Source organism: Urocampus carinirostris, chromosome 17, assembly GCF_059441175.1.
Source record: "Urocampus carinirostris isolate Australia breed hairy pipefish chromosome 17, RoL_Ucar_1.0, whole genome shotgun sequence".
NCBI classification, from domain to species: Eukaryota; Metazoa; Chordata; class Actinopteri; order Syngnathiformes; family Syngnathidae; genus Urocampus; species Urocampus carinirostris.
Genome location: NC_142365.1, coordinates 10248468 through 10260795, shown reverse-complemented (window position 1 = coordinate 10260795; position 12328 = coordinate 10248468). Strand labels below are relative to the sequence as shown.

General features: G+C 43.2%; 1 protein-coding gene across 1 annotated transcript in view; it reads left to right on the top strand.

The window, feature by feature from the left end:
• Positions 1–5495: 5495 nt before the first annotated feature.
• Positions 5496–12328, top strand: part of stard13a (StAR related lipid transfer domain containing 13a) — a 44115-nt gene continuing 37282 nt past the window's right edge. Inside the window, exon 1 of the mRNA XM_088320861.1 lies at positions 5496–5913. Coding sequence (XP_088176987.1) covers positions 5502–5913 — 412 coding nt within the window. The 5' untranslated portion in view covers positions 5496–5501. The remainder of the gene's footprint in view (positions 5914–12328) is intronic.

The following is a 12328-nucleotide window of genomic DNA, read 5'->3' as shown; positions in this document are numbered from 1 at the left end:
TTTTCCAATAAAACTGAGAGAAACGTAACGCAAGTGGGCCCTGTCTTCGTTCTGGTCCTGAGACCAATTTACTGGTAAATGCTGCCACAATAAAATCACAAAAAGTCTCAAAAGGCTACACTATCATTACAGCAACCCCTGATCTGAATCCTACATGAGAGCAAGGGAAAACTCAAAAATCTGAACATGAGGAAAATGAAGAAACCTAATTGTTCCCAAGACCTTAGAACTGTGCCGCAGACGCGCTAACCCATATATATATTATATATATATATATATATATATATATATATATATATTATAGGCAGCACGGCGGCGCAGTGGTTAGCGCGTGTGCGGCACAGTTCTAAGGTATTGGGAACCTCCTGTGTGGGTTCAAATCCAGCTACCAGACTTCCTGTGCGGAGTTTGTATGTTCTCCCTGTGCTTGCGTGGGTTTCCTCTGGCCACTCCGGTTTTCTCCCACATTCCAAAGACATGCATGTCAGGTGGATTGGCCGGTCCAAATTGTCCCTAGGTGTAAATGAGCGAGCGAGATGTCTGTCCCTGTGTGCTCTGCGATTGGCTGGCAACCAGTTCAGGGTGTCCCCTGCCCACTGCCCTACTGAGGATAAGCGGTGCAGCAAATGAGATGAGATGAGATATATATTATATATATATATATATATATATATATATATATATATATGTATATAGAGGAGGGGGTTCCCAGCCCCCTCGCTCAATCCAACTGATGTGTTGGGAGTCATTATATATACTATATATATATATATATTTATTTTTTTAAAATTTATTTTATGGTTTTCTCCCACGTTCCAAAAACATGCATTTCAGGTTAATTGGCCAAATTGTCCCTAGGTGTGAATGAGCAAATGAGTTGTCTGTCCCTGTGTGCCCTGCGATTGGCTGGCAAACAGTTCAGGGTGTCCCCTGCCCACTGCCCGGAGATGGCTGGGATGGGCTCCAGCCCCCCCGCGACCCTAATGAGGATAAGCGGTACGGCTGATGAGATGATATATATATATATATATATATATATATATATATATATATTATAGTCCGGAAGATATTATTTTGTTATTTATTCTGAAGAGTATTTCTGGTGGAAAACCTAAAGCTGTCAAACCTCCCCTGGACCCCCACTCTGGCAGAAATCAAGTAAATTGAATTTAAGCCCTTATAGTCAGTAAAATAGGGCGACTAAAAATGCTGAAATTGCGACCCAGACACTGTGAAAAAAAAAAAGAGTGTAAGTGTGTCTTTTATTTTGAAAATGTAGGTCAAGGTGATCCCCATCTGCTCTTCAAATTGAATGTGACTGTTTTCCACCGGGTGCACACGGTGCATTCATTTTCCCGGAGTGTGTGTGTGTGTTGTGACAAATGTATTGCGTGAGCAGTGCCTAAAATAGACACAAGCTAGCATGAAAAAAAAAAAAAACTGCAAGGAAGACGAGGACGTCCGAGCCAGGGTGCCTCTGCAGACATTTTTCCGATAAGGGGCGGGGTCCGGCCCGGATGCCTTTGATCATATGATCCGATGAATAATAATTATGAACTCGCTAACCTGGACTTGTGTGAGTACATGCAGCTGCTGCCTCCCTTGGAAAGAAAACAACAGTATCGGTATGCATCCCATTCAGTACTCTGTGTCCTGTGGACACCGGATCCCGGTCAAGACTTTTGCAGTGCATCCTGGGTGAAGACCTTGAGGAATGGCGGCTCGCTAACGGGCATGAGTGGCATGCTTGGAGGATGACGACCTGGAACCCGACACCCCGGGACGGGACTTCTGACTGGATGGGGGGTCCTGGCGACCGACAGCTGAGGAGCGGTCTTGGCGTTCCCAGGATGGAGTACTGTGAAGAACCCTAAGACTCAGTTTGGCACCACCAAATTGAACTTAGGGTCAACAAAACAGAGTCAGCCTCACTTTTATTATCCAATATAAGAAATGATCCATCCATCCATCCGTTATCTGCACCGCTATCCTCAGTAGGGTCACGGGGGTGCTGGAGCCCATCCCAGCTATCTTCAGGCAGTGGGCAGGGGACACCCTGAACTGGTTGACAGCCAATCGCAGGGCACACAGGGACAGACAATTCACTCGCTTATTCACACCTAGGGACAATTTGGACCGGCCAATTAACCTGACATGCATGTTTTTGTCACAAACCAGGAACAGAGACGGGACCCAATAGCGCTCGGTTTTTTTCAGTTTTTACTGATAAAAGAGGGAGAAAAAGGCTTGCTTCCTTGATCCGCAGATCGCCGAACATGGGTAGCAGGTGGGACTTCCGTGTCGAGCGAGGAGGATCGGAGACAGGCGAAAATAGCAAGTCGTTGGCCGGGGCTGGAGATCAAAGGCGGTGTAGAGTTCGTAAGCGAGGTCGGTAGCAGGAGGCAGGAAGGTAACGAGGCAAAACAGGTCAGGTAAAAGGCAGGCAGAACGTGGCGCAGTCAGGTCCGGAAACAGGTCGGCAACAAAGATCAGGCAGAAAAAAGCAGGACATGAACAGAGTCGGACAAAAAGGCTTACTGAGCTGAAGGCAACAGTTCGCGTAACGATCTGACGGCTTCCAAGAGCCGGGGGTTTAAAAAGAGAGTGTCCACCAATCAGCTGTCCGGGCTGTTGGCGCCAATTAAGCCGCCGCAGCTGCGCTCAATCGACAATCTTGACAGTTTTTGGGAAATTGTGAGGAAACTGGAGTGCCCGGAGGAAACCCACGCAAGCACGGGGAGAACATGCAAACTCCACACAGGAGGTTTGATCTCATGACCTCAGAACTGTGCCGCACACGTGCCAACCACTGTGCCGCCGTGCTGCCCTATAAGAAATGATAATTTGAAAAATATAAAGTATTCAACTCTCATTTTAACAGACACAACCATGATATTGCACTTGAACTGGGATATTGCACTTCAAACTGTGTTCTAAAATTGATTTAGTGTGTTGATAGCAGAAGAAGCGATCCCTCAGTCTGTTTGTTTAGGCCCTGTGGGATCTGAACGGTCGGCAGGATGTGTTTAGCTCTACTGAGGTTGCAAGAGCTGGCAATTTCCTCCAAGCTGGGCAGGGGGGAGCCGGTGATCTTTTGGGCTGTGTTTAAAATACTTTGTAGGGCTTTCCTGTCCTCTGCAGAGAACTCTGTGTACCTCGTGGTGATGCAGGATGTTCAGATGCTCTCAATGGTAGGGTTGGAAAATTTCACCGGCGGCTTCTCCTTCAGGTGGTTTTTCTTCAGCACTCTCAGGAAGTGGAGTCACTCCTGGGGATTCTTTATCTACAGTGTTGGCCGACCAGAAGAGGTCTTCGGAGCTCAGGTATCGGATGTTGCGGATAATTTCCATGCTGTCCCCGTTCCATGTGAAGTGAGGCTGGTTCGGATCTGCTGTTCCTGAAGTCCAGGATTATATCTTTTGTTTTTGAGGTGTTCAATGGGAGGTTGTACACTGAGCACCACGCCGTTAGTCTTTTAACTTCATCCCTGTCGTGTGACTCCTCTTCCCCTGATATAAGTTTAACCACGGTGGTTTCTTCAAGGAACTTGATGATGCTATTCGAGGGATGCGTCAGGGTGCAGTCATGTGTAAAGAGTAAAGAGATGGGGACTCAATACACACCCTTGTGGTGAACCAGTGCTAACTGATGGTGGAGGAACAGTGATTTCCAAGCTTGATGTATTGTGGATTATCTGAACTATATGGATGGATGATGTTCTTAAGGGCTGAGCTGAAGTCCAAGAAGATCTTCTGCACGTAGCTCCTCCGGTGTTCCAGGCGGTTCAGCGCAGAGTGGAGTGCTATAGGGTATGGTGTTCCCGTTGATCTATTTGCCTTGAAGGTAAACTGGTGGGGGTCCCAGAGTGGGTGGCAGGTAGGCCCTGATGTGTCGGGAGACTAGTCTATCGAAGCACTTCGTGATAACAGGCGTAAGTGGCACAAACATTGGGTTCTTGCAGAAATATAGAAATGGATAGATATAGAATATAATAGAATTGTGTTTATCATGAATGAAGTCATTTCCCGGACTGGGGAGCGGCTAGTCAATGATTTTCTGGGCTGTGCTGATGATTCTTAATAACAGGGGTTGTCAAAGAGGCCCGATGCAAAAATTTGACGACAATCCGAGGTCAAAAGTGTTTAATTGTTGAAGCAATCACACCTAATAATAATGCCCGCCCAGTCTCCTTTTCCTTCCCTCTTTCTTTTTCTTATTTCTTTATCTCTCTTTTTCTTTCTCTTTAATCTACTAGTCCGGGCCCCGACAGAACGTTTGTTCTATCGTGTGGCCCCCGAGTTCAAATGAATTTGACACCCCTGGGTTAGGAGGACGAGGGCTCGGCAGTACCCACTCACGGACATGCTCTACGCACCCAAAGAAAAGTGGATGTAGTACTGACGCCAGTCAAGGTACCACATATGTTATCTCATTCATATAATATTGTGTATGTCAGCCGACAGTCGTGTGGACTCTCCCGCGTCCTACAGCACACAGTGTGTGCATCTGTCCCCACAGAGGGAGCTTCCCCATTTTTTTACTTCTCAGCTTGATTACTTTAATGTATTGGTCTCTGGTCTCCTGATGTCTTGCATCAAGAGTTTGGAGCTAGTTCAAAATGCGGCTGCAAGAAAAGAAGTTTTGACCATAACATTCCTATATCAGCTGACTTGCACTGGTTCCAAGTCTGCTTAACAAGTGACTTTAAGATTCTCTTACTAACTTATTTGATTTTTTTCTTTCCTTCTTTCTTTCTTTCTCTTTTTTTCTTTCTTCCTTCTTTTCCCCTTCTTCCTTTCTTTCCTTCTTTCTTTCTATCTTTATTTCCTTCTTTCTTTCTCTGTGTCTTTCTTTCACTGTGTCTTTCTTTCTCTTTCTGTCTGTGTCTTTCTTTCTCATTCTTTCTTTTTTCTCACTTTCTCTATGTCTTTCTTTTTGTGTTCCTCCACCATTCTCTGTCTCTTTTTTCTGTGTTTCTCCATCGTTCTCTCTCTTTTCTTCTTTATTTCTCTCATTCTTTCTCTACCTTTCTATATTTCTCTTTTTTTGACTTTCTTTGTTTCTCTCTCTCTTACTTTACTTCTTATTCTTTCTTTTCTCCCTCTCTGTTTCACTTTTTACTGTCTTTTTTTCTACCTTTTGTAATTGTGGCTTGTGATCAGCCCTTTAAGACTATGTGGTTAGGGGCTATACAAATACATGTGACTTGACTCCCCCACCCTCTCTCTTTCTCTCTCTCTTCCTTACTTTCTTAATAATGTACGTGTCCGCCCCTCCCGTGAGAGTTTTTTTCCTACCATGTGGCCCCCGAGCTAAAATGAGTTTGACACCCATCTTTAAAATAATAGAACCTTTTGTATGCGTGTTGCTGGATATGCTGTGAGTCGGGGTAATATAGTTGCGTCCCCCCCACGCGTCTGAATTGCCCCCCCGAGACTAATGTCTGTTACGCCACTGGTTCGTGCACTTAAAAAAATGTGAGAAAGTGTGTGAAAGGCTGCATGAGACCCCCGCCGTCCGTCCCCTTCACATCTGGCTCTCCTTGTCACACGTCCAGCCTCGCTCTCGCGCGCACGCCCGCGACTTTTGCATTGGCGTCTTCCACGCGCGTGCACGCGGACGCACGGAGCAAAAAGGAAGACCCGGTCCGCTTCGGTGGGAATGCGCAGGAGGTGACGCAGAGACCGAGGACGCCAACTCACTGCAGATTTTGGGGGACTGTTTTTGGGGAGGGGAGGAAGAGGAGGAGGAGGGGGGGCGATCGGTCTCGGAACCGGGATGCGCGAAGCATGACGAGCCCGCGGAGAAGCGCCACGCTGCAGCTGCGGAGGTCCATTAGCGAGCAACTGCGGGAATCCACAGCCAAAGCCTGGGATCTTCTGTGGAGGAATGTGCGGGAAAGGCGGCTGGCAGGTCAGGCGCGCTCGGCTCCATTTTGTCTTGCTATTCGCTTGTGACGTCAGCAGGCGAGAAAAGTTGTTATGGTGCGTTTATGTGCGTGCGTATTTTTGGGAAGGTCATATTTAGCATCGGAGTGTATGTGTGCAGAGGAAGAGGGTGTTCGTGAACGAAACAGTTCCGTTAACCGGCTTTAGAAGTGAGCAAAAAGAGCCGGCTTCCTGTTAATAAGAAGGCGGCTCTTTTCGAAACACCGGATCTTTCTGTCTTTCTCCCTCTCCCTGTCTCTCTCTCTCCTTCTCTCTCTCTCTCTCCGTCTCTCTTTCTCTCTCTCTCTCTTTCTCTCTCTCTCTGTCTCTCTCTCTCTGTCTCTGTATCTTTATATAGTTCTCTCTCCCCCCCCCTCCCTCTCAGTCTCTCTTTAACCCTTTGTTGTTCTCACTCCCTCTTTCTTTCTTTCATTCACTCTCTTTCTCGCTCTCACTCTTTAATTTTCCCTCTCTTCCTCCGCTTTTTCCTTCTCTCGTTCACTCTCTTTATGTATTTCCCTTTCATTCTCTTTTTCCTCTCTCTCTATTTCTATCTCTACCTCTTCACCTCATATTCTCTATCCCTCTCTCACTCTCTCTATCACTCTTCCTCTCTCTTTTACTGTATATCTCTCTTTCTCTTCATTTCTTTCTCCACCTCTTTTTCTCTGTTTCCTTTACTGACTTCCTCTATTTCTCTTACTGTCTTTCTCTTCTTCTTCTTCATTCTTTCACTTTCTCTCTCTATCCATATATCTGTTTCTCTTCATCTAGTTCTCTTTCTCATTTCTCTTTTTCTTTTCCTATCCATCTCTTTCTGACCATTCTTTTTCTGGCTGTTCTTTCTCTGTCACTCTTTCTCTTTCTTTCTTTTTCTCTTGTTTCATTTTCTTTCACTCTTTATCCGTATCTATCCCTCTGTTTTTTTCTCCCTCCCTTTTCTTTCTTTCTTTCTTTCTCGTTCTCTCTCTTTCTTGCTCTTTTCCCCTCTTTTTTCTCTGCCTCTCTCTCTCTTCCTTTCACTCTCTTGTTACACTCTCTCCCTCAATCCTTCTCTCTCTGTCCTCTCTCTTTCTCTCCCTGTTTATCTCTCTCTCTTGATTTCTTTGTCTTTTTCTCTCTTTATTTTGATCTTTTTCTATCCTTTTCTTCTCTCTTTCTCTCCCTGTCTTAACATAGGAGTGTCGTCATCTCTGCGTTGATTTGCTTAGTACAAAAATATGATTGTTTAAATTCGGTAAAAGTTTACTGTATATCAAAACAATAACTGCTATAATAATACAGTAGCAGAATACATTTTCCAAATGAATTAATTTGGTGAATAATGTTTCATTATCATTAGTAATAAATCATTAAAAAATGATAAAATCTAACGAACCGTTTGGGAGCCAAAAGAGTCGGCTCTTTTTAATGAGCCGAGCCGAAAGAGTCGGTTCTGTAAAAATAGCCGGAATTCCAATCATAATGTGTGCAGGAGAGAGAAGGGTTTCAGATGCCAGCTTGTCAGCATGCTCGGTCCTGTTAGTGCGCATGCGCGGAACGGTGTCAACAGCTCCTCGTGGGTGCCAATGCACCAAGTTAGTTTGGCGTGGGTAGCTTGGCACCAGGCCGCACAGGAAGCAAAATAACTTCCATCATTTTTCACTTATTGTAGTTTTACTAACGCTGCTTCTTATCGGACTGAACTTGAAGTGAGGCTTTGAGGCGGTATGTGTTAATAACAATCCGTGTGGTTTGCATTTCCTGCCACGCTGGATCAAGGATTCCCGCCCGCCGGAGATACAGTGAAAGACGAATCAAACCAAACTTCCGCGCTTACAGCCAATCATCGTGGACACTGGTCAAGAATGTCAGGCTATAACGCAGTGGTGAGAAACAAATGGTTCGCAAGCCACGGGATGCTATTTAAAGAGTACTTATTTTTTAGTACGTTACATTATGCAAAGCCTGGTTTGGTCCAGTATATAAAGGACACAATTTTAATCACAGTTTAGTGTCAAGGAGTCACAACAACAGACCTTTTATGGCTGTAAATCACTAAATAATCCTTTATATCGAAGTTCATTCGACAATCTATGTTCATCGTTGATATACTTTAGGATGAAAACTCACAGAAAAAGTTTTGAAACCAAAAAGCTCTAGTAAAGAATATGGAGCAATTTGAATGGTCGAACGGTAGGAATGGGCGGGGCTACACCTAACCGTAACCCTTCTCCTTTGCCCAGCGCCGTCTGCACTGAAGGTAAATACATTGATAGCCTCAAATTGCAGTATTTTGTGACACTTTTTCAGAAGAACTTTGCTTGCACCTTGTTTTAAAACCATTATTTAGTCAAAAATGAGCCTCAACACTCTTAAGTAACTGCCTGAACTGACTCATTTTGAGCGGTTTATTTATATTGATGTGGGACACAGGCTCTGGCATTATTACAGTCCACGGTTCGGAGAGCTTGATAGAAGTCACGGGTCACGGCACCAATGTAACTGCGGTGTACCTGTCCCACCAAAGATCCACATTCACGCTGGACTGGATGATGAGGTTTTTATTACAGTTTCATCTCATCTCATCATCCGTACCGCTTATCCTCATTAGGGTCGCGGGGGGGCTGGAGCCCATCCCAGCCATCTCCGGGCAGTGGGCAGGGGACACCCTGAACTGGTTGCCAGCCAATCGCAGGGCACACAGGGACAGACAACTCATTCGCTCATTCACACCTAGGGACAATTTGGACCAGCCAATTTCTGCAGATGAAATGAGTCACAACATTAGCTTCTCTGCTGGCTTTGATCTCGTTGGCAGCTCGTTCTGTAGACTGTCCTAAGCATATCAAAGTGTTTTTTTTTCAATTTACATAAAATACATTTTAGAATATCACAATACATTTTACATCCATTTTAACAAGAGATCGTATAGTGTTTTTTTAACGTTTACAATGAATTCAACATATTTTTCTTTAGTCTGAATTTTAACCAACATCATCATTTTTATATATCTGAGAAAATAGAAATAATAACAATAATGAGTATAAAAACGGATACAATTTACCTGCAGATGAAATGAGTCACAACATTAGCTTCTCTGCTGGCTTTGATCTCTTTGATCTCTATAAGGGGAATTAACATTTTAGCACAACAGAAACAAAACGAAAATAAATCCAAACAGCTTGACAACCTCAATCACATTACTGTGCATGTTGAGAGATTTGTCAGCTGTGGTTATAAGGTTTAAAATTAACTTTTTTTGTGGAGCACCAAAAGATGTGTCTTACCGTTGGCAGCTGGCTCTGTAGACTGCCAACAAAACCCCGCCTTCCGGTCACATGTCAAAAGCCAAAACAAACCCCACCCCATACCAGCAGGTGGCAATGTTGGACTCATCATCGCAGGACACTTACCAAAAACTATACATATATTTCAGCAGGAATTTCAATAAAACAAAAGTTATTATTACACCCGTTACATTTATATTGATGTGGGACACAGGCTCTGGCATTATTATTATTTCATAGATTTGATCCCAACATCTAACGTCACACAGAGAAATAAAATGCGATAAAGAATTAGCTTTTGTCTGGAGAGCGATTTTGTTGTATTTTGTCTTAAAATTCACTTTGTAGCTCCAAAAGAAATCTAAATAATTTCGTTTTGTGGCTCTGGTGAGCTTCTTTTTGTTCCTGATGTTAGAAATTGCAGCTGTAACCATGAAAAAAATCCTTGAAGATACCGTAAATTCCGGACTATAGAGCGCACCTGATTATAAGCCGCACCCACCACATTTTAAGAGGAAAACCGATTTTGTACTTACACAAGCCGCACCTGTATATAAGCCGCATGCGCTCACATTAACAAAATGTAACAAACAAAAAAATTAACCCAAACCCGACTGAGTCCCGCGATTGAAACTGAATGTCCTTCATAAAAGTACACAGTCCAAAAATCACAGCCAGCAAAATGAACGGAAAATAATATCGGTACTTAAGGTTTGATGCAGACCTGCAGAGTCCGGGTCCCGTTGAAAGTAATCCAAGGAAAAAAGTGTATATTTCCAAAAGTAAGGGTGGGAAGAATATATATCCATTATTGTCTGCCGCGTCCACAAACACTCACCTTTACCAGTCCCCACTTCCCGTCAGCCCGCGTTTTTTTCGCCCCTTCTTTTTATTCGCCCGTTGGGAAACATATCAGAATAAGTGTCTGAAATAAAGACATTACAAAAATATACAGTTGCAAATACATTATATTCATGGTTACACATATTTACAAAGAAAGACGGTACACCGAGAGAGTTTTCAAAGCTTTAATAATAACAATATAACTTTCATCCCAAACCGTGCCTGTGACAGGGCAGTTAATGGTAGCAACATGCTAGCAACACGCTCGCAACACAGTAAACGGGTCTGGTAAAAAACACATACCGTACTTGTAAAAATCACGGTAAACCGTCCTCATCTTCCTCCTTAGAACTGAAGCCGTCAAAGTCGTCTTCCTCAGTGTCGGAAAGAAACTTCGTCATATAGACGTCGTCCCACGCTCCCTTATTCCAAAACACGCTAGCAACACGCTCGCTCCTTCTTTACCGGACTGCTCGATTGCTTTTAGCTTGAAAGCTGCGTCATGTGCCTTTCTTTTTGCATTTTGCATGATGAGGGTATGTTTAGGCTTATTTAATTTACTGTATGCACAAGCCAAGAAGTTACAGTCTTCCTCGGCGCATATATTCCACCAGTCTAATTACATAAATTGGCCGCATCACTGAATAAGCCGCAGGGTTGAACGTTTGGGAAAAAAGTAGCGGCTTATAGTCCGGAATTTACGTTACGGTATCTCCCCGCACGTGAGGTGAATTGTTGTTGCAGTACCTCGATTCTGCCTATAGGGGGTGGTGTCGTCACGTTTTGGTGGTGGTCTCATGGAGGACGTCACACTAGAGGATGTGGACAATAAGGGCCACTTGAAAACAATAGGAACATTCCTTATGAGGTCAAGGTGTGTTTGTGGGAGAAAGGTGTGTTAGTGTAAATGTATGGGAGGTTTTTTTTTTAGTTTCATGGATTTGAAGGTTTTCAATTTCTTGGATCTATTACTTGACAGACAGTTCCTTTGTTGACCCCAAATGTTTTTTTTTATATTTTATGTATTTTTGTTTTTTTATAGGCGCTTCTCATAACATCATTCATCTTTTTTCTTTTGTTTTTGGGTGTGAATGTCACGTGGCGTGGTGGAGTGGAAGGGGTGACCGGACCAGAACGGAGGCAGGAAGGGAGAACTCATATGCGTTGACGATCATAAGTTTTATTTAACAAAATAAAAGTCGCCCAATACTCCGGGACCAAAACAGAACAATACAGAGTTCCTCCGGCACGAACTCAACAGGACAAGGCATAACAGACGGAAAATGTTTAAACCTAAAACAGGACAAGGCATAACAGACCTGGGATTGTGTAATGAGCCAGCGCCCGCCAAACCCAAAATCCAGCCTTAAATAGCAGACCAGCAATCAGCTGATCTGCTGCAGCTGAGTTCGGGGGCGCGGCAGACTGGTAGCCATGGCGACCGTGACAGTGAAAGCTTCGTTCTTCCTTTGTATATTTGTCTATGTCCGGGTCTTAAGACAATAGGTTGCTCAAAATAAAAGCTGGAGAGATAAACAGTTCTCTTTGAGGTTTTCAATTACAGAATATTCTGGGCAGCAATGAGCTACAGTACAATGGCATGTGTACCAACACTGCTTAATGTGCAGAACTACTTTTTTTCTTCACTTAAAAACGCCTACCATTTAAAAAAAAATTCAAACAATAAAAAAAAGTCCCGGATCATACTTTTATCTAGAATTGCTTGTATCTTGAGTCATTTTCCCCGATATGAAATAACTGAAATCGAATTAATCTGTTCCTGGCCTCCCAAAAACATCCAAATAAACCCTTATTTGCTACAAAATACATCTTCCTGATCACTAAAAACACATATAAATAAGAATTTAACATAAAAATCTCGTAATAAGATAATAATAAGAGACTTTAAAGCACAGGTTTCTAGTGGTAACGTCTGGAAATTCTCAAAACTTGGTTTTTCTCTTGTATGCCGGGCAAAATATTCGCTCAAAAATCATCTTTTATCTCGGATTCCTCGTAGCTGGAGTTGCTTATAGGTAGAGGAATCACTGTATTTAATATGTGACATACTGTATTATATATTGTATGTGTAGTGATATTTTTTCATTGCAACTGTAATAATTGTTATTAGTTGTGATGGCCTATGAATCTCCTCCAAAATATTATTTTTATTATTATTATTATCATTCCATCTTCTTCCCCATACAGAACCAAGTTAAAAATGACAGATTTATCTCAATGAGTTAAAATCCTTATGCTAACTCATAATGCAAACAACCGGGGTTATGT